A 21,297-nucleotide genomic window follows, 5' to 3' on the forward strand; every position below is an offset into this window, starting at 1 on the left:
GTTTCCACTAACATGTATAACATGTTATGCTAACGTAGGCCTGCAACGATCACAAATTTTGCTAGGCGATTAATTGTTTCAGAAATTATTGCGATAAACGATAATTTTGTTTGAAATTTTACATAATTAGTAATTATTGTCAAATTTAAGAAGAAATGTTGGTTAATTTTGTGTGTAATACCGTTTTTTTTTTCACTGGATGACAGTATAAGACTGTTTGAACTAAAGGATGAATGGTGAGGGAGCGAGCAGCGTGTCTCTTTAAGAAAAAAGGGAGGGAGGACCCTTGACAGGACATGGGCTGTTTCTTGTTACCGTTTTTCAGTTCTCAAAATGGCGGACACTCTGTGTAGTTTGAGCTCTTTAGCATAGCATTTGTCACACAAAGCTTTTAATAAAAAATCAGTAAACAAGTTCTCAGCTTCTTTTTGAAGAGAAAAACAACTTTTTAGACGAAGGCACGAGTTTCAACTGTGAATTTTGGAGCTTTGACAAGACGGAGGTTTTTAATCTAGGTCAGCCTGTTAGCTTAGCTCGTAGCTTAGCTTCTCAGCTGCTTTTAACGATCCACAAACGTGATTTTGGACGGTTAAAACGGATTTTAACCTCCTGAGACCTGAGCTCTTGTTTGCGATGCATTTTTCATATCTCCTAGATATTTTTGATTAGATGGACCTAATTTGTGTATAAATAAAGTTTCCTCTTCAAACAGGAAGTTGTATTTTGCCACATGGTTATGACATACTTTTGTAAAAATAAAAAAAGTTCTCCGATGGGGACAATAGGCTTATTTTACAGCATAACACAACAACATGAACATGGCTTAACAAAGTATAAAACACTATTGAACAGAACTTGAAGTATAAGGTACAGCAAAGCCAAACTGCAATGTCCCCACATGTGGACGCAGGGTCTCAGGAGGTTAAAGATAAAAGAGAAAGGGAGGGGTCAGTGAAGAGCACCAGAGTTGAGCTTTTTGTCATCCAGTGTCTTCAGTAGAAAGAGAGAGACGATAAAGCTGATAAATGAAAATGAGGTTAATCATTTTCATTTATCGTGCGATGAATTGATTTATTGTTTATCGTGACAGGTCTACGCTAACGTGTGTAATATAATGTCACAAGAGCCAGTTTACAATATATCTTATATTCCTAAAGGATTTAGGAAAGACACGTTTTTATAAAGCATGCTCAGTATGCTACAACAAGAAAAAGGCTGAAAAAGGTTGATCTGTCATGAAGCAAATGTATTTTTCAATTCTCTATGCGGCCCTTTGATCGCTTCAAACGTCTGGATGTGGCCCTTTGGAAAAAAGTGTTGTCCACCTCTGCTACAGGGCGTGCCAGGCCTTTAGCTGTTGATGCGTAGACAGAGAGGTGGGACGTTTGTAAAGCAGCCTCATGGTGTGATAAGGACGCATTCCCATCAACTTGCATGTAAACACAGGATGTAAGAAGTCCGAGGCCCCGCCACAGTGAGCAGCCAGCAGCTGGAAGTCTGTTTGTCTTGGCGTTTGCATTGTTCCTTCTACTTGGTGTGGTTTGATCAGCCGCAGACGGTTTCTTCTGAGCAGAAATGTGTTTCCCGTTTGGTTTCTGGAAGGAAACGTTGCTGTCCTTTATCTGCAGACATACCTGGAACGCACTGGTTGCTGGAGCGGCTTGTTCAGCACGTTCACACTGCAGAGGCCTGCAGATATGTGGTTTAAAAAAAAACACAAAAAAACACAGCAGCTGTGCGAGTTTGGCGCCACGGTTCAGAAAGTGTGCTGGGGTGATGGTGGGCTGGGGGTAAGACGAGCCCAGATCGTTGCTGCCAGACGGCAGCATGTGACGGCCTCCTGTGTGTGAGGTGAGAGGTCGAGGTGCCGCTGGGTTCACACCCGGGACAGAAAGTGCTCAGTCAGAGCTGGAGGGACCAGAGGACACCAGCCAAGTCTGGGACAAGGAGGACGTCTGAGTGGAGACTTGTTACACTTTTAAAAATAGATTTAAAGCGAGAGCAACCTCAGCAGATTAAACACCACCGATCAGGTTTTAAATATTATAAAGACAGAACGTGTTCCTTTTCAACGCAGCTTTATGGAAATCTATAAAACATCTGATGGGACTCTTTACAGCTGCCTTCAGCAGCGGGCGATAACGCTTTGCCTGTGTATGCATGTGTGTGTGTTTGTCTGTTAGCGAAATGTCTCATAAACCACTAGAGGAAACTCGTCTGATTAACTTTTGAAGTCAGCCCATTTCAAGATGGCCGCCACAGCTGATCTACCTCAGCAGTCAGAAACGTTCCCTTAGCACAAAGTAGTTTATTTAAGTGTACTACAAGTATACTTATTTTACACTAAAAATGAGGAACTTTACTTTTTATAAACTTTATTTGATATACTTAAAAATAGTATAAAAACGTCCCAATTTAGTCCAAACAAGTATTAATTCAGTATACTTTTAGTACACTACAAGTATGGTGTGTAGTATACTTGATATACTTATACTTAACTTAAAGTATACTTGCAAAAATGAACTTCAAATGTACTACTTTTTGTTAACGGTTGCTCAGTCAGTTTTACAGATATTGAGCTAAAGTTCGTCGTGGTAGTAGCTGAGAGTCGTCTCCATCACACCAGACATATAAGAACGCTGTTTTCAAACTGGTTCCAACTCAAAAAGATGATCTTAGTTGAACTCTCTGGCATGCACGACAAAGTTTGAAGCAAAGATTTCATGTGACATGTTAGTGCTCAGAATATGTGATGAGGATTACACTCAGCTACTACCTCACCAAAATATAGCTCAGTATCTGTTAATACAGCAGCGGTAGAGCCATTTTTGTGTTTGTTAAACTGAATTAGCTGTGGCGCTAAAACCTGAATCAGTTGAGTGTAAAAGATAAAGAGCTCTAGATACACACCTGAAGATTATTTTCAGAGAGATTTAACAAAATCCGTATTGTGGTTGATGAGATATTTTGCTAACAGACAGTCAAGGACAAACAGCGAAGCATGCTGAAGTAATCTGAGTATTAGGCTGACTGTAAACATGTAAACACGTAAACACGTATGTCTGTTTTAGAAACACACAGCCGACGTTTGGCTCAGGAATCTTGTGAGGAATAGATTTAGCTAATCTGACTGTGTATAAGTGTCTGGATTAAAGCAGACTGTGGTCGTCGTGTCACGCAGCTGAACCATCAGGACCAGCTCTCGTCAGGGAGGGGGTGCCTGCAGAGCCTGAGGACTGCTGTGGTTTTCAGACGGGGATCTGGCTCTGTTGAAACTCCTGAACAAAGCTGCCATCTTTGATTTTTGACAACTCGTTTTTGTTGAACGCAGCCCGGCAGGTTCTGATCCGCTCTCTTGTGCTTGCCTCCTCACAGCTGCCCTACCTGCTGCTGAACTGCGCAGGAACAGACCCCAAGACCCGAATGCACCCCGTGTTCTTCGGAGAGAGCATCGAAGTCAACCCCAAACCAGAGCGGGAAATCAAGTAAGAGCACATTAAAGGGATGGTCCGGTCATTTATGGAGTGAGGTTCTGTCAAGTAGTTAGAACCTCATCAGTCGTGGAGCATGGAGACACATTTGTCCAGGCTAGGCTAACAGCTAGCCAAACAAGGACCCATCTTGTATCACTTTTCAGGCATATAAGGTTAGCTTTTAGCTTAGCCTGGACGAAGACTTCAGCTCTTTTCGATGACTGAAGTCACAGCTGATAAGGAGACCTGCACTGAGGTTCTCACCGGGTTCTGACGAGCTTCTTGTTTCCCCCAGGTGCTCCTCCGAGGTGAAGTACGACTCCGACAAGCACTACAGAGACCGAGTGCTGTGCGCCCCCGTCCCCACGCCCACCTCCTTCAGCGAGACGGTGGTGCTGGTGCAGAACTGCACCTGGAGGAGCTACAAGACGCAGGTGTACCTGGAGCCCCGGCAAAAGCCCGTCAGATACCAGAGCACCACCATCATCTACCCCAAACACGCCAAGAACACTTACCGCACCACGCTCAACTACAACGCCGCGGGCTCCCGCCGCTGGTTCATCTCCACGGTGCAGCTGGAGTCCAGCGAGGACACGAGTCCCTGCATCATCTACACGGAGGACCTGTAGGGTCCGGACCAGCAAAGAGGTTTCTTTTACTTCAACTTCAAAATAAAACACTTCTCCAGAGACTGGAGGACGTTGAAACGTCCAAAAGAAAAAAAAATAGCAGTTAAACTGACGTTCGAGCTGACGGAGAGGAGTTTAATGTCTTCATCACAAGAACTGACAGATGTGGATCCTCTGGACAGGAACCTGAGAGGACTCTGCGTTAATACGACGACTTGTGTCCAAGCCACCTGAACATAGCCTTTATTGCACTTGTTTTTTATTTTATTTTGTTTTTAATTCTACAAATCACAGCTGTCTCTGTGGATTTGACTCAGCAGTGGAGAAACTCCGGGCGGCCTCAGAGAAAATGGACCAAAACGATCATTTCAAGTTTATTTCCTCCTCCTGGCTCCACACCTGGAGTCAGGTGGTTTCACCTGCAGATGGTCATAATTAAAGGAGCCTGGGGGAAAAAAAAACAAGAAAAACAATAAAACTTTTAGAATTTAGGGCTTTTTAAATTATTAATTTTTTGGTAAACAGGTTCCTTTATCATTTCTTAGAAGTGCTGGGAAGTTGTGCTGCGAAACACAGAAACAATGTTTAGATTAATGAACTGTTTTTTTATTTTTATTAAAGAAATAAATGTCCAGCAGGACTGTAGGGGTCTGCAGCGTGTGGCTCTGGGGCCACATGTGGCTCTTTGTAGCTGTGACACAAACTATCATGGAAATAAAAAATAAACATTTAGAACCACACAGAAACAGCTGAAGCTGATTTCTTGTCCAGTTTTATGAATGAACAGATGAATAACAGATTGATGCTATTATAAAATTAAGGAAAATGACTTGGAGGAAAACATTGAACGTAGTTTTCAAAAGTCATCTAAATATTTTGAATCTTTATTATCACAAAAACTAAAAAAAAAAAAGGTTAACATTCAGTAAAACTGACCAGAGAAGGTGAAGAAGATAAAGGTTTTTATTACTGTAGCGTTTTGTTTGATCAGGGCTCTTCTGATGGTGAAGGTTGCAGATCTTGTTGCCATTAAAATCAGGGCAGAATTCATTTTAAACCTGCTGCTGGAGTTGAACACACAAGGACAAAAGGGACGGAGGTCTGTGAATAAACGTGAAATAACTGCAGCCTGATCTCTGCTCGAATCCACAGGAAGAACGGTTTTCAGCCGACTGGAACAAGCCTCTTACGAGTTAAAACAGCTCGTAAAGTTAACAAAGAGGTTTGAGAAACAGCAGCGACGTTAATCTGACATTAAAGTCTAAAACAATCAGATTAATGTTCAGCCCCAACAGTTCAGATTTGATCTGTTTCTGATCCCCCGGGGATCGAATCCCTCAGTAATCCTAAATATGTACGAAGTGAAGCCATGAAACCACAGGAAATTTCCTTTTTGAGGAATTCCTTCTTTTCCTGAGCTTCACATCTTTGTCTTATAGAAGCAGAAAATCCATGTAGATAGCCGAAGAGGCCATGTTGAGACATCAGACTTTACCTCAGATGTGTTTTTGGGACGTGTGGATGTTTTCCTTTTCTTTTAGCGCTCTCGTTGTATTTTGTCGTGTGGAGCAGAGACGGTGCAGCATCAAGGCTGACGATGAGGAGGAAACAGGAAGTGGGCTCTTAGGAAATTATTGACAGGATAAGGATGTTGGTTTTGTGTCGACGGCTCGTGTAAAGTCAGACGATGAGATGAAAGTTGACGGAGTTCAAGTCTTTGTACCTTTGCTGGTTTTCTGTCGTGTCTTCTAACACTTGATTTTGTTGCTGTAAGATATTTTCTGTTGTATATGAGACATCGAGGCACTTCATAATTCTCTTTATATTTTTGTACATCGATCGTTGTTCCTGTTCTGATCAAAGGTGATTATTTAAGATGTATATCCGGAAGAATAAAACAATGAAGAAAATCCAAAGAACTTGTGTCATTTTGTCTTTGTGCCAATTAGAGGATTGTGCTGATTCAGCACGTTTCCTCTGTAGGTATTTATATGTAATCTACCTTCTTCTGCATACTTTGCTTTGTTTTTAGCCACTCAGAAAACATTCAGCCACAATGTTTGTTTTTTTCTAACCTTTAAAAATTGTATGTTTCCCATAAGAATACACAAAGATCCTTTCAGTTTTTTAACTGGTTTTGCTACTTCCAGCTTTTAATAAACTTAGCTCTCTCCAGTTTGAGCTTCTCTCCATTGGCTCCCTGTCGAATCCAGAATTAAATTCAAAATCTTACTTCTAACCTACAAAGCTCTCAACAACCTAGCTCCATCTTATATTTGAGATCTTACTGTTCCACATTTTCTCAAGAGAGCACTTTGCTCTCAGACTGTAGGTTTATTTGTGGTTCCTAGAGTTTCCAGAAGCAGAATGGGAGGAAGATCTTTCAGTTCTCAGGCTCCTCTCTTGTGGAACCAACTTCCAGTTTCTGTCTGTGAGGCTGACACATTGTCCAGTTTTAAGACTTTCCTTATTGATAAATCCTATAGTTAGGGTTGGCTTGTTATGCTTAGACCACTGGAGGACACAAAGACCTCATTAAAAAAAAAAAATTGTTAAAATTGAATAATTTTCATTTGATATTATTTCTATCTTCACATGTGATTCTTGACCTGCCATTGTGTATCTGTTCCTCTCAAACCCAGCTGGTCAAAGCAGATGGCCGCTTGGTGCTATATAAATAAACTGAAACTATTATTTTGATACATTTAGCTTTTTGCTATTGTAGTGCTACTTTTATATTTAAAAACCCAGTTTAGGCTTTTTCAGCCGAATCATTCAGCACTCAGGAAACATTGTTACAGAAAAAACTATTTCTCTAGTTTCTTTAACGATCCAAAGATGGCTGAACGACGAGACGACACACGAGTAGGGCTTACACATGGAGCGGGAAAACTCTCCCACTGAGTGTTTGTCTGTTTCATACCAAAACATCCTGAACCACCGGACACATTTAAACTTTATTAATCACTGGATGTACAGCTGATTAACTTCTGGAATAAATCCAGTTTTAAATGGCTGCCACAGCTAATCAACATTAGACACGTTATTTTAAGGTTTGACCAAAAAGAGGTGATTTTAGTCTAAAACTATAAATGAAAGAAAAAATAGATTATCCTGATTTCTTCGAGGAGTGATAGGGTTTTTCCTTCTAAAAAAACAACAACAAAAAACCCCAAATATCTCTCTCTATATATATATATATATAAATATTTTATGTCTAAGATTTTGGAGTGCAGGTCTGATACGAAGGTGACCCTTAGCAAAGTTTATACTCTGCTCAACTCATACCATGAATCCTGTTTGGACCCCCTTAAACTGAAATGGGAATCAGACTTGGACGAGCCCATATCAGAATCAATCTGGGGAAGGATCCTTAAGAACATTCACTTCTCTATCTGCCTGAGAAACGCTGTAATCTAATTCAAGGTGGTGCACAGGCTGGTCCAGAGACAAGCTGTCCGAGATCAAGGCCGACCTGGACCCCGCATGCAATCGATGCAAGCAAACTCCAGCTACACCCCTGCATACACTTTGAACCTGTCACAAACTGCAGACTTTTTGGCAATCTATATTCAACACTTTCTTTGGAATATGTGGCAAAACTGTTCACCAATCACAACATCCCTCGGTTATTGTTTTGATCGCTGTTAAGACATACCCTGAAGAGTTCTGTAAAATGATTTTGGGACACGTGGCAGCCCTTTATGTCATATGTGGAAAACTTGACAGTGCCTGTTTGATTTGTTTTTGTTTATGTATGACTGATCCAGTGCAGAGTGTTATTTTGTTGTGTTACTAAAAATGCAAAAAGTTAAAAATACTTAAAAAAAGAACAGGAGGTTCACTAACTGATGCCATCTGAAGGCTCATTTCAATGTTGTAAAACAAAACTTATGTTAGATTTCTTTATTACACTACATGTGTTAAACTCAAGGCCTGGGGGCCAAAGTGGCCCTCGTTGACATCTTATCTGGCTCTCAAGATGATATGTGAAACGTAAAATACTTCTATCTCTTAAATTTTTTCAGTAATCTCATTATGATGCCGAAAGCACAACAGAGAACATCAAATGAGACCAAACTCTTGTTGAGGAACCTGTGACTAAGAAAATATGCTGGGTATCTAATTTGAGTTAATGTAGTTTCTGAAATTGACCTAGTTTGAAAAATGTTTTAATTTTGGCCCCCTTTTTTTAATTGTTTTGACACCCAGTTCTACTGCATCACAAAAATAAAGCGTGTGCTGCCCCCTGCTGGAAGTTACCTTTCATCACATCAACCCAAACAAGTGAAGATTTAAAGCTAAATAATGTGACTCAAGACCATAAATGGCAATAAGCTTTTTATTTAAACATTAAGGCAGTGTCTTTTTTTGTTTGTTTTTCATTTTTACACTGCTATCCACAAAGCTTGCTGGTGGGCATGTAGAATTTAACCATGTGAATATTTTTCTTTTCATAATACCAACCTCGAAGCAAGCCACATAAATATTTACATCTCTTCAATTGTATGTACAATCCTTGCTATTATACAGTGGGTTATAATAAAAAAAATATGCACAAAATGGTTGAACAATATATTGTTTGTCAATTCTCTCCAACAACCGGACAGTCCAGGGAACAAACCAGCAATCAACTTTGTCCTTTTAAGGTCTGAATAATCTTGATTTAAAATGACACAGGTGAGCCATGAAAAACACTTTTTTTAAAACAAAAAAAAAAATTATAGATGCACGTTAAAAATTCATTTAGATGTACTTTTAAAAACATTTGTTTAGGGAACAGCTGGATATGGCTTCGTCAGTTTAGTGTCACATTCTTACCTTTCAGCAGTGGGAGGATCTACGTACAGAGCCTGGCTGTGTTTTTGTTTACAAACCCTCCCGTGGTCCGAACAGAAAGAGCTAAAACACAGCTGAGATGAGCTGTCAGCAGGTAAGGCATTCTGGATGCTTCACCATCGATACCAAGGATGACGGAGGGAGAGGAGGTAGTCCTTAACAGTCATGTCTGTGCTGCGAGGAGTCCACTGGGACAAAATGAGCAAAACACCAACGAGTCTCTTTCTAAACCAACTCTCTGTCGTTCTGTCAGCCGCTGGGAGGAAACTTCTCTCGTCAAATGACACAAAGCGGCTTCTGAAATACTGCATGAAAACGTGAGAACATGTCAACTAACGCGATGCAACAGTACCAGCACAACGCCGTGCTCTCAACTAACCCATACAGACAAAGAAGGTGCGATGAAGTACACTTACAGTAGACTGTCGTCTGGTGAGAGGCCAAAGTGAGCAGAGCTGTCACACTTCGCAGAGGATGATGAGTTAAACCGTTAGAAATTAAAAGCAATGAAATTGGGGGGTAAAGCAAAAAGAAAAATATAAAACAAAACAGTATATTTTATTTAAGTTTCTGTTATTGATTTCTCTGTGTGTAAACTCTGGCGGGGGTAAAGGAAACTTGTGCCACTGTTCAGCACTACCCATTTAAAATAAATGGCACTTAGCACGAAGAATACCTCATAACTGAACAATATGTGCCGGGAGGAGGGAAGGAGCTGAATCAGCTCCTGGGCAGTAAAAGGTCAAAGGTCAGGACTCTAGGAGACTATTTGAATCTGACAGAAATGTAAAAGGAGTCATGGAAAGATGGCCGTTTATCACCTCTTTAATGCAAAAGAACTTTGAGTGCTGCTGAGGAACTTGCTTTGAAGCAGCTTTAAAGGTTGGTCTGCAGCCTGCCCGCAGCGGCTTTCTTATTCACTTTCATGTGATTGTTGCTTCGAGTAGGGTGGCGCTAAAAACACGTGAGCAGCAAAACCGAGATCACCAGACAGGCGTTAAAGGATCCCTCCAGTGTTCTGTGCTGTTGGACTCCATTCTCACCTGCTCCTGGAAACAGATTTTTTTTTTTTTTTTTTTAGTTTTTAACTCCACCGTGAACAGACTGACAACTAAGTGCTCAATATCCCCCCCCCCCCAAAAAAACCGTTTCAACAAACAGACGTGGTTAATATAAAAACAGTGAGAAAGTGTCACTTGTCTCTGTGGCAGATCGTCCCCGCCCCACACAGATTCCTGAAGTCAGCGGGGCTTCGCCTTTCTCCGGGCCATCCCCAGTAACATGACATCAGCAATAAACCTCTAGTTTACCCTGTAAACCTATGATATGACCTCCCCAGGTAATCTCTGCCCCTCAACCCCACCCCTTAAGAAAAAAAAAAACAACAACAAAATAAAAAAGATACATCTTTGCAGATAACCGACAACAAATGACACCATCAAAAGTTCACCATCAATTTGTACTAAAAGTCTCAGCTCACAAACACGAGACCAGACCGACAGAAGTTAAAGAAGAAAAATGATGTTGGATCTCCTCCCGTCTCCGTGCGTTTATCACTGTAGTGGTGGCAGGCCTCCTGCCCCTGGAGTTCACTGTGAAGAAGCGTGCCGGTCCTCACTGTGCTGTCAGGTCCAACAAATGATCCGTCATCCCAAAGGTACAGCTCAACGTGTCTGTACTGATAAGGCCAGTGAGGAATCATAGTAAAGAAAAAGAGTGATTTGTCCTTCAGAGCAGTCCTGGAGTGAATGCATGACGTAAGAGCAGACACACGGAGCAGCAGAGCTCCACTTCACCATCTCAGGTCCATGAGAGGAGACTAAGATCTAATGAAAGAGACGCAGGTTGGAAACATGGTGGGTGGTCTGCAGACGTCTCAGCAGCACTGTGTGTGAGTGTGTGTGAGTGTGTGTGTAACTGCAGCTGACTCGTTAGCAGGTCCTGGTTGTGCAGTGGCATTTCTGGGTTACTCGCTGTCAGACAGGGTCTCGTACTGAGACATGAGCAGAGGTTTAGGCTCCTCTTCCCAGGAGCGACCCTGTCCAGGCCCTGGGCCTGGGCCTTGGCCCCCCTGGTGACCAGAGGAGGGGGAATGAGCTGAAACCGTCCCACTTGGGAAACGTATCATCAGTAGGTTACATGGAAAGGGGGTTGGCGTTGAACCTGCAAACAGTAGAGATAAGACTGTTGGAATGAGCTCAGAGTTTTGACCTCTTCCAGGGCGCTGGCCCACACCCGTCTCATACAGACCTGCAGACAAAGGCCGGTCCTCCCACACGCGGTTAGTCAGTGGAGTTCTTCTGTTGCAGTCTCCTTCAGAGTGAACTGAGGACACAGAGGAAGGTCTCTCACTGCCAGACAGACCTGGTCCTGGGGACTTGGCCTTACGCCCATTGGAGCGCCCACTGCCCTTTGTGGACTTTGAGCCACCTGCAAACACAAGAAGTTCAACAATAAACAGCTGATTTTTTTTTTTTTAAGATACTGAGGCTCACCTGTTTCTTGCTACGTAAAGGTTGAAGACCATAAAGTGTAGAAAGTTTTTATACGACATACAGTAGTCCCTCGCTATTTCGTGGTTTGACTTTCGTGGTTTTTCAATGATTGTCAGCTTTAATATTACTCACGTGATTGGGATGGTACAGATAAAAAGTTAACGAAGAAAAAAATTTTGGGACAGGTGCCGCCATTTTGTAGTTTTCTTTCAATAAGCCTATACTGTAACGCCAGTCAAAAGAACTACATTACCCAGAAGCCAACAGTGCTTCTGACTGCTGCTTTTTGCTGAAAAGAAATGGAGGGAAAGTTTTGATCTGATCCGAACCTGACTAAAAAGTCTGGTTCTTATTCATAGAGACTTCAGCACTCAGTGGATGCAGCGAGCTGATCAGAACCGGATCAGAACCGGACCAAGGCTACTTCCAGACTCATTGGTCAATCTGAGTGCTGCTTGCCGGCCCTTGAGGCCTCTCGAGCAGGGAGGTGCTGCATAGAGGTCCGGTGTCTTCTTCAGAGCTCACCCAGACTTTTTCCATCCAGATCCCTCTGGATTATTTGGACTGGATTGGGACCATTGTGTGGTTTTGTGCGGGCCCTCCAAAGGTGCGACTCTCTCCAAAAGCATCTTGGTGCTCAACGGTTGCAGAGAGCCGCTCAGAACATGACCAGAACCAGACCAAGGCTGGTGAGTACCTGTATAAAATGTTGCAGTACTGTACAGTACATATATGTATGATGTTAAAATGATGTAGGTTTAAGAGTTTAGAACATTGCAAGAGTGTGGAAAGGATTTATGAAGCCTTACAATGTATATTAATACTAAAATAATAATAACATATCTACTTTGCAGTTTTTCACTTATTGCGGGGGTGTTTGGAACGTAACCCCTGAGATAATCGAGGGACTACTGTACTTAAAATAAAAACTAACATTGTTGATCGATCAGAGTTTTAATCACAGACTAAATTACAAAATAACTCAGTAAATATTACTGTATTACTGGGATCCTTCAGAAAATGAGACCGCTCTAAAATAAAAAAGGCAGTTTGGGCCCTGAACAATCAACATGCGGCAGCAGCTAATCTGTTTCTGAACTCAAGTTTGATGCAAAACTTGGTGCAAACTCAAGAAGTGCTTTTAAAATCTGTAGCAGAGAAAAAGAAGAGTCACAGAATCACTGCATGTAAGTTTTAAACGTGTTTTGAAATAACAGCAAGTTCAGAAATATCCTAATAAGAATTAATACTACCGTGCCATCCTGTTGAGATAAAAACATGATACAATGAGCGTTTGTCTCATTTACTCATACATGTAGGAAGATGTCCCCGTATAGAAGCTGCTGACTTAAATATGATGTTTAACGCCATGAATCAAAACAAGAAAACCAACAAATGATGTAAAAAGCATCAGATGTAAACCTTGTGAGAAAGAGTCTTCAGTTCGTCCATCAGAAGATGCAGCAGAACCCGCTGGGTTGGTGGTGCTGGATGGAGAGCGCTCCTCGGATGAATCCTCGTACTTCCCCATCAAGGCCTTTCTGATGATGGCCTCCAGGCCTATCGAGTTCCCGTGTGCCTCTGGGGCGGGGTGGCTGCGCTCGCTCACCGTCACTGTGAAGTGTTCCAGTACAAACATTTAAATAGCATGTTTTGTGTATTGAATACACTTAATACATGTTTAACGCTCATGCTGGCAGATTTATCAAGCACGTCTCTGCTGTCCACATATTTGACACATTTTCAAACAAGTTCAAGTCATTCGTGTTTGAAGGAGCTTTATAATCTTTTAAAACAAAGTTATTACTAACACACTTCAGGAAAGGTTTGATCACCTGCAGCTGTGGATGCTGGCATGTTGAAGATTTCTGTTCCTGGCTGACCAGCATCTGAAAACACAAGCAAACAAATCAAATGAAAGATTGTGTCGTTTCTTTTCTTGTAAAATGTTTTTCACCTCCACGCTGAGGTCAGACTCACTAAATTTGTTGTCATTTCCTGTAACCGTCATCTTCTTGCTCATCTCCTGCTTCTTAGACTTCACGATGGCGGAGGTGCTCTCCGTCAGCTTGCTGAAGAAAGCTGGATGCTGCGAGGAGTTGGGAGGAGAACGGGAGCCCAGTCTGCAGGAAGGGACAGAAGTTGTCAGTTTTGTCTCAACAAACCCTAAACACGTTTCAGAAAATGTGTGGCTGCAGTACGGTGAAGCAAAAGGGACAAAATTCATGCGAGATGTTACATCAGGGCTTCCCACCGACATGGTGGTCAAACTGATCCTTACTGTGGAGGTCAGGAAGACTTAACTCCTTTCTCTTTATTTTCTGACACCTCTTTCAAATTTATTTAAATATTTAACAATAATATTTAACACCATACTTCATGCAGATAGTAGCAGTTTTTAAAATGCATGTTTTTATAAGGAAAAAACATCTGGGGCAGCTGAATCCATCATTTGTTGATATAATTCACTAAAATTAACAGAAACAAAACAGGAGTGTGTTGCTAAAGTACATAAAAAAGATGTAGCATAAATTATTGTTTTTTTTGTTATTGTTTGTTTTAAGAATGAGCAAAAACATAAATAAATCACGCATAAGTTACAATAAAGTGGTCTGGAATCAAGTGAGCAGTCAGTCGCTTTGCTGGCTGCTTTTTAAAAGCAGAGCAACACAGAAAAGTAAAATGTATGTTTCAGTCTCTGACAGTGACTGAAAATCAATGACAGAGTATCACTTGAAAAAAGGCAACGCCAAACATCAGAGGTCAGCCCTGCCACTACAGATATTTATTTACATGAATTTGAACAATTTTTTAAATAAACACTTTATGTTACATGATGAATCACTTGATTATGCAGCATCAGACAAGTTTGGACATTATCGCATTATCACTAACCCGTGCTCTCCTTGCTCGATGAGGTAAGAGGCTCCTCCCTGGATGTCAGGCTCAGAGGAGGCTCCAGGAGGAGACACCGGTTCAATGCAGTCATTTGAAACACTGACAGGTGAAGACTTGGACTGAGGCGGAGACCTAGAAACAGTACAAACAGGTGACATGTCTGCATGTACAGTGTTATTATCCTTTAAATTTTGACTACTGTAATTTCCGGACTATAAGCTGCTACTTTTCTCACACGCATTGAACCCCGTGGTTTTTACAATGCTGCAGCTAATTTAAGGATTTGTGTTTTATCTGATGAGCTAACGAGCTTCATGCTGCCAAAACTTTTAACCTCATCACACCCGGGCACTCACAGAGCTGAAAATATCTCATTACAACGTGGACACCTGCGGCTTATACACAATTGTGGCCTATATATGTACTTAAAAAAATTAAATTAGAGAACACAGCTTATATTCAGGTGCGCTCAACAGTCTGGAAATTACGGTACTAACAACACGTTTATTTATCCACCTCTGCAGAGATGTTTTGAAATGGAAAACCTTCATAATGACGACTGATCTGTGACTCTTACCGGTCTCTGTTACAGTCTCCACTGAGACCATCTGGATAGCGGGACCCTTGGGCAGACTCCTGTGAAGTGGGCAGAGACTGGGAGGCACTGGGTGGACGGGTCAGGTCCAGGATAGGGGAGCTATGATAGCTTTGCTGCTGCTGGCTCTGCCTGTAGTCTTTAGTGATCACCTCCTGTTGGCGGACCAAAAAAAAGGTGCTGATCAGAAAAAACAGAACATTATTCTGACAGAATTTCAGGCTTATTCTTTTACCGAGAGAGCCTTAACACTAATATATATATATATAAATATATATAAATATAAATATAAATATATATATATATATATATGTATATATATATATATATCTATATATGTGTGTGTGTGTGTGTGTGTGTGTGTGTGTTTCTCCATCTGTTTACTGTGTTAATTTGTCGCAGCTATCTCTGACTTACACTGATGTGCTGTGCCAGAGTGACCACCCTTTGGCTGCCTTTGACACAGGGGGACGGGGGCTGTTGGCCCGGAGACAATCTTTCCTCTGAGGGGGGACGGTAAAGACCAGGTGGCAGAGCTGCGAGTCAAATTCAAGCAACACAGACACACACAATCGAGTTAGCTTTGATTCTCAGTTTGAAGCGACAAATCAAGAGTTTTCACACGTTTGACTCAACCTCAGCAACGTCTCTGTCTGTCAGAGCAACATCATGTAAAACTACAAATGTTCCTAAATATTAACTACGTTTTAATGTGAGTGAAAAGCTACAACCTTCTAACTTAATATTTTTAGTGAACCCTTTGCATAAACATTAGATCTAGCAAGCAGAACTTTGATCAGAAATGATGCTAAAGTTAACTGGTTTTGCATCAGTGACTCTTTACCGAAGTAAAAAAAAGGTATTTTTGTAACAGAAGAACAAAATGAACAGACTTAAAACACGAGACAGTGATCCAACATTTTTCACTCAGGTCATCTGGGCAGTTTCTTCTACAAGTTTTTTCTACAAGACAGTGATGTGTCATGACACAAGAATCTAAACTTGGTTTAAAAACAAGAGTCATTAACGCCTAAAACAATTCACCCTAATTTAACGTTAAATTTATTTTATCTACGATCTGAACTTATCGTTTATCCATTAAATAAATCAAATCTGGACATTTTAAGAGCTCTGCATCATGTATTTATTTATTTTTAACAAATCTAGGACTGCAGTTTCCATCTCAGAGGAGGATGATGTAAGCTGAGTTTGCAGGGTAGTGCAGAGGACAAATCTTCCCATGGGGAACACGATGCTTTGGTTTTCGTTCATTTGCAACATCATGAGACTGATTTCATTTCATCAGCACCTCCACAGCAAGGCGATGACGTCGCTCTGAATTTGTTTAAAAAGCAAGTTTCTTGTTGACTGATGGCTTTGAAACATTAATCTGAACTTAGCATGCAGGCAGCACTCACTCTAAAGCATTATGTAAGGACACAGTTCTGCAAGAGCAAAACAAAATAAAAATCATCCAAAGAGAAGAAAGTCCCAGAGGCCACACAGATGAGAGCTTGCAGTGTGGGAACATTTAACAACAAGAAAACTAAACCAAAACAAATCTACGTTGATTACAGTGAGCCCTTAATAAGACCATGCAGAGAAGCAGTAGACCCCCCCGGAAGGCTGAAAAACTCGTCAACATGACAACCCCACACCCCCCCTGGCTCCAGCAGCACCAGTGCTCTTCAGGACCCCCGAGGGAGAGAATGGTGGTTGATGAGGATTTTCAAAATGTTTAGTGAAACTAGTTTCAAATCAAATTCCTACTTCCAAGTTACTGTCCTGTTAATACTTGTAAACTGTTTAAAACCGTGAAGTACTTGCTGGAAACAACGTGACATGAAGAGGAAGAACACGTCAAAGAAGACCAGACTATTTAATGTGTTCAACTGAGGGTGAGAAGGTGTGCGTCTGCTGGCACTGATATTATTTGAGTATTTTATCAGATACTAAATGTTACTATCAAATAATATCAGACCACTGATTTTTGGAGGAAACTACCACATTGTCTATAATATTCTTGCCAATCCAAACTGCATGAGGCCATGCACGATCAAATCACAACTTCTATGAAAGAAAATGAAGCTAAGCAGCAAGAGATGTTTTATTTAATGACCCACCAGCTTTATCTTAAAGGACATGCAGGATCTGCCTAATTAAAAAAAAACGTTTTTGAGAGTTTTACTTTATAATCGTTTAATTCAAGCTTGTTAACTCACACAAGATACATTTATTCAAGCCAGTTTGGTAACATTTTTGGCACCTAGATGAATAATTCTCCAGAGGACACCCTTGGTGGTCTTTAACGTTTATAAAGAAAAGCTTTTATTAAGACTGAATGAAAGCAACAAACTGTAGCGCTGAACTAAAACAAAAATGTAAATGAACGGAGCTGATCTGATAGTGTCAATCACCACAGCGTGTAGTAGACCACAGACTGACAAGGGAAGGTCTGGGTGAGATGGACCCTGGGATCCAGCACATTTTACCATCAGTGGTGCTGCTGGCAACAAGCAAACCCGTCTCTGACATCCCCCTTTCATAAGAAATGTGCTGCATAATAAGTGCGTTTATGAACTTGATCGCAGTCATGGTGGTCTTACCAAATGACCCATCGTCTGGATCCTGCATGGACATCTGCTTGTTTTGAGTCTTTTCTTTACTAGATGTGCTGCTTTCATCACGGCCAGATGGGTTATCCAGCTGGGGAGGCAGCAGGTGTTGGGATCGGCCTGGAGCCGGGGAATATGAAGTGTGGTATATTTCTCCAGGGCTGGGGCTAGGCAGTTTGAGGTCAGATTTACTGGAGGACCCGTGCTGGCCCTGCATGTGCTTGGGTAGACCTCCCCTGGATTTGCCTCCATCGCGGCTCTGTGGCTCTTTGGCTACATTTGAGTCCATGGCAGGTGGGTATCCTTCAGGGGGCACACCGGTCCTTTGTAAAGAGCCGGGGTACGCTTGGTAGCGGGATGGCCCTGAGGGCATGGGCCTGACGGGGCAAGCACCACACATGTAAAAATAAAAAAAAAAGGATGACAAATGAATGAGTTTAAACAAACAAGGCAGCACAGCTTGTGTAAAAACAGAACTCAAATTTAAATTACCGTAAGACAGACGAGTGCTCGCTGACTGAAAGACTTTTGGTACCGGTGTTGTGCAGGACACTTGGTCTCTGCTGCAAGTTGTCCTGGGTGCGAGGGGACACCGGGGAGTGCTGGTGGCTGTATGGTTGAGACGCAGATCGTCCACTACTGCTGCTAGTCAAGCTGTGTTCTGTACCTGAAAACCACACACTCAGTAATTCTACAAACGAGGCAGTATTTCTTCAAAGTACATGTATGTTAACACTTTTTACATGCAAACAGAATAAAATGTCTGACACCTGGTCGCCAGATGGGGGCGTGCTCCACATTTCCAGAAAACCCGCCCTTCTCTCGGTCCCGATCGCGGTCTCTTTCTCTGTCCCGCTCTCTTATTCGGTCTCTTTCCCGCTCTCTGTCTCGTTCTTGGTCCCGTTCGCGCTCCCTCTCTCTGTCCCGCTCCCGTTCTCTTTCCCGCTCACGCTCTGAAGACGCACTCTGCATTTTGTTTATGTGTGAGGATCCAACTGAATAGGAAAAAATAATATCCCTCACAATAAAAAAAACATAAAAATGCAACACTAACTAGATTTGCGAGATGTTTGTATAAACGAAGTCTACCGGGGGAGATGGGTGAGGTGGTGTAGGGCCTGCCTGGGAACGCGGCACTTGTTCCTGGGATGTACGTGATGCGATCCATGGGGGAGCCAGCTGTCCCTGCAGTGGGAGGGACCAGGACAGGTAAATGGGGTACCTGAGAGAGGTCGATGATTCCTAGGGCACAGAAGAAAAAAGAGAAGGGATAAAAACAACTTCACAGCTGGACCAGATGTGTTCAGCTTTGACTACCAAAAAACAAAGATCACTGTGTTACCATGTTAGCCATTGTTTCAAATTAGTTTTAAATTCAAAATGTTAACTATTGATTCATGTGAAATGATGAAAGGGTTCGATGATTTTAATGAGAATTTCACATTGAACTAAAATGTTTTGAAAATTCTTGGGAAGGAAAAACAAAAGAAAACTATGACAAATCAAAATTTATCTTGGCATCACTTATAATTTTCTGTGCGAACAATTAAACTGCTGCAAAAGGAAAAGATGTTTAAAAATAACTTGGGATTGTTTTCTTCTCCCTATACCTCTATAGTAACTGCAACCCTACACTGAGGAACAAATAAATGCAAAACAGAGTTGTTAGCCAAAATAAACAAACGTGAAATACAGACCCTTTCCAAAAAATTAGAATATCATGGAAAAGTTGTTCAACTTCCATAATTCCATTCAAAAAGGTAATATTTAATAGATAATAAATTCAGGGCCCACAATTTAAACTATATCAAGTACTTGTTCGTTTATTTTTACATAATTTGGGCTTCCAGCTCATAAAACCCACAAAAACAGGATTTCAAAAAATTTGAATACTGTGAAGAAATCAGCCCAAATTTTGCAGGACATGAATGTTTTAAACTGAGTGTGACACTAATCATCTACTAAACTCAAAGCACCCGCACAAGTTTCCCCAGGTGTCATTAAATTGTCTCAGTTTGGTTCAGTTGTCTCAGTTCAATATGTGGAAGACTGCAGACATAACAACTGGCCAGAAGACCATCATTGATACCCTCCATAGGATGGGTAAGCCACAAAAGTTCATAGCTAAGGAGGCTGGCTGTTCACAGAGTGCTGTGTCCAAGTATATCAATGGAAAGTCTAGTGGAAGGGCAAAATGTGGCAGGAGAAGATGCACCAGCAAAATAGATGACAGTGGGCTGATTACCAAACAGAAAAGATTCCAGAATCTGGCAGAGATCCAGAAAGAGTGGAATGAGGCGGGAGTCACAGCTTCAAAAACCACCACATTCAGACACATACGGGAGATGTGCTACAACTGTTGGGTTCCTCGGTCCTCTTTTCTGATGAAAGTAAAGTGTGCCTTTCATTGGGAAATCAAGGTCCAAGGGTTTGGAGGAAGAAGGATGAGGAACAGAGCCCATACTGCTTGAGGTCCGGTGTGAAATATCCACAGTCAGTCATGATTTGGTGTGCAATGTCCAGTGTAGGTGTTGGTAAACTCTGCTTTCTTAAATCCAAAGTCACTGCAACAGTCTACCAGAATGTTTTAGAGGACTTCATGATTCCTTCTGCTGATGATCTGTATGGAGATGCAGATTTCATCTTCCAGCAGGACCTGGCCCCTGCCCATGCTGCCAGAAGCACCAAAACCTGGTTTGATGCCCATGCCACAGTGCTTGACTGAGCAGACAACTCGCCAGACCTAAACCCATTGAGAATCTATGAGGTCTTCTCAAGAGGAACATGAGGGGCACCAGACCCAACAACAAAGAGCTGACAGCATCAAGGAAATCTGGGCTTCCATAACTCCCAGTCAATCCACAGGCTGATTGCCTCAATGCCACATCGCATCAAGGCAGTGATTAAAGTAAAGGGATTCCCAACCAAGTATTGAAGAATGACATTTTGTTTTGAAAGTACAATGTTTTGATTGATTTGTTGTGATCCTAATTTATTTCTTTTTCCTGTAAAAACAGAAGTGTGGGCTGATGTCTTCACAGTATTCTAATTTTTTGAAATCCTGTTTTCGTGGGTTTTATGAGCTGGAAGCCCAAATTATGTAAAAATAAACAAATAAATACTTGAAATTGTTTAAATTGTGGGCCCTGAATCTATCATCTATTAAAGATTAACTTTTTGAAAGGAATTATGAGAGTTAAACAACTTTTCCATGATATTCTAATATTTTGGAAAGGGTCTGTATATAAAGAAACCCACTAACTTTCAATTAGAGAGGTGGTTCTTTAATTTGAGTGCATAAACACATACAGGGAGAAAAAGCTTTCAGTCAAATAATAATAAAATCTGCTCAACATGATTAAGCAAGGATGTCTTTTTTAAACATTTGAATCAAAGGGAGAAAATTGTTGGCAGTTAAACTTGTTTTGATTTCCTAATGAGAAATTATTATTTTACATCCTCTGAAGAACTGAACCCCTCAGTCAGCAGCTGCAGACAGAAAGAACCTCGTGGAAAATTTCTGATTATAGTTAAAGTACAGATCTGTACAAGTTTTGTGTTTTATTGAAGATGAGACTTACAACTTAAAAAACCTCTCCATATACATTTTTTCATCTTCTTATTCTTAATATTCCTAATTCATCTTTAGTGCCTCAATTTTTAACTTAAGCAAATTACTTTATTCCTTCTATAGTAAAAAAATGTATGTGTATATATATATATATATATATATATATATATATATATATATAT

At 41.2% G+C, this 21,297-nt stretch overlaps 2 protein-coding genes across 4 annotated transcripts in view; one reads left to right on the plus strand and one right to left on the minus strand.

Moving 5' to 3' along the window:
* Window positions 1–6,018, plus strand: part of rflna (refilin A) — a 10,866-nt gene extending 4,848 nt beyond the window's left edge. The window contains exons 3-4 of the mRNA XM_037680578.1: window positions 3,376–3,485; window positions 3,769–6,018. Of these exons, the coding sequence (XP_037536506.1) occupies window positions 3,376–3,485; window positions 3,769–4,102 (444 nt within the window). The 3' untranslated portion in view covers window positions 4,103–6,018. The remainder of the gene's footprint in view (window positions 1–3,375; window positions 3,486–3,768) is intronic.
* A 4,341-nt stretch (window positions 6,019–10,359) lies between these two features.
* The window catches only part of ncor2 (nuclear receptor corepressor 2), an 83,374-nt gene continuing 72,436 nt past the window's right edge, over window positions 10,360–21,297 (minus strand). For all 3 annotated transcript variants that reach the window (XM_037681175.1, XM_037681174.1, XM_037681173.1), the window contains exons 34-45: window positions 18,634–18,786; window positions 18,315–18,539; window positions 18,037–18,211; window positions 17,536–17,921; window positions 15,347–15,465; window positions 14,912–15,084; window positions 14,332–14,466; window positions 13,417–13,559; window positions 13,272–13,325; window positions 12,859–13,050; window positions 11,192–11,371; window positions 10,360–11,104 (exon numbers count right to left, since the gene is read on the minus strand). In XM_037681175.1, coding sequence (XP_037537103.1) covers window positions 10,908–11,104; window positions 11,192–11,371; window positions 12,859–13,050; window positions 13,272–13,325; window positions 13,417–13,559; window positions 14,332–14,466; window positions 14,912–15,084; window positions 15,347–15,465; window positions 17,536–17,921; window positions 18,037–18,211; window positions 18,315–18,539; window positions 18,634–18,786 — 2,132 coding nt within the window. In that variant the 3' untranslated portion in view covers window positions 10,360–10,907. The remainder of the gene's footprint in view (window positions 11,105–11,191; window positions 11,372–12,858; window positions 13,051–13,271; window positions 13,326–13,416; window positions 13,560–14,331; window positions 14,467–14,911; window positions 15,085–15,346; window positions 15,466–17,535; window positions 17,922–18,036; window positions 18,212–18,314; window positions 18,540–18,633; window positions 18,787–21,297) is intronic.

This window comes from Nematolebias whitei, chromosome 8 (assembly GCF_014905685.2).
Source record: "Nematolebias whitei isolate Nwh7 chromosome 8, NemWhi1, whole genome shotgun sequence".
NCBI lineage: Eukaryota > Metazoa > Chordata > Actinopteri > Cyprinodontiformes > Rivulidae > Nematolebias > Nematolebias whitei.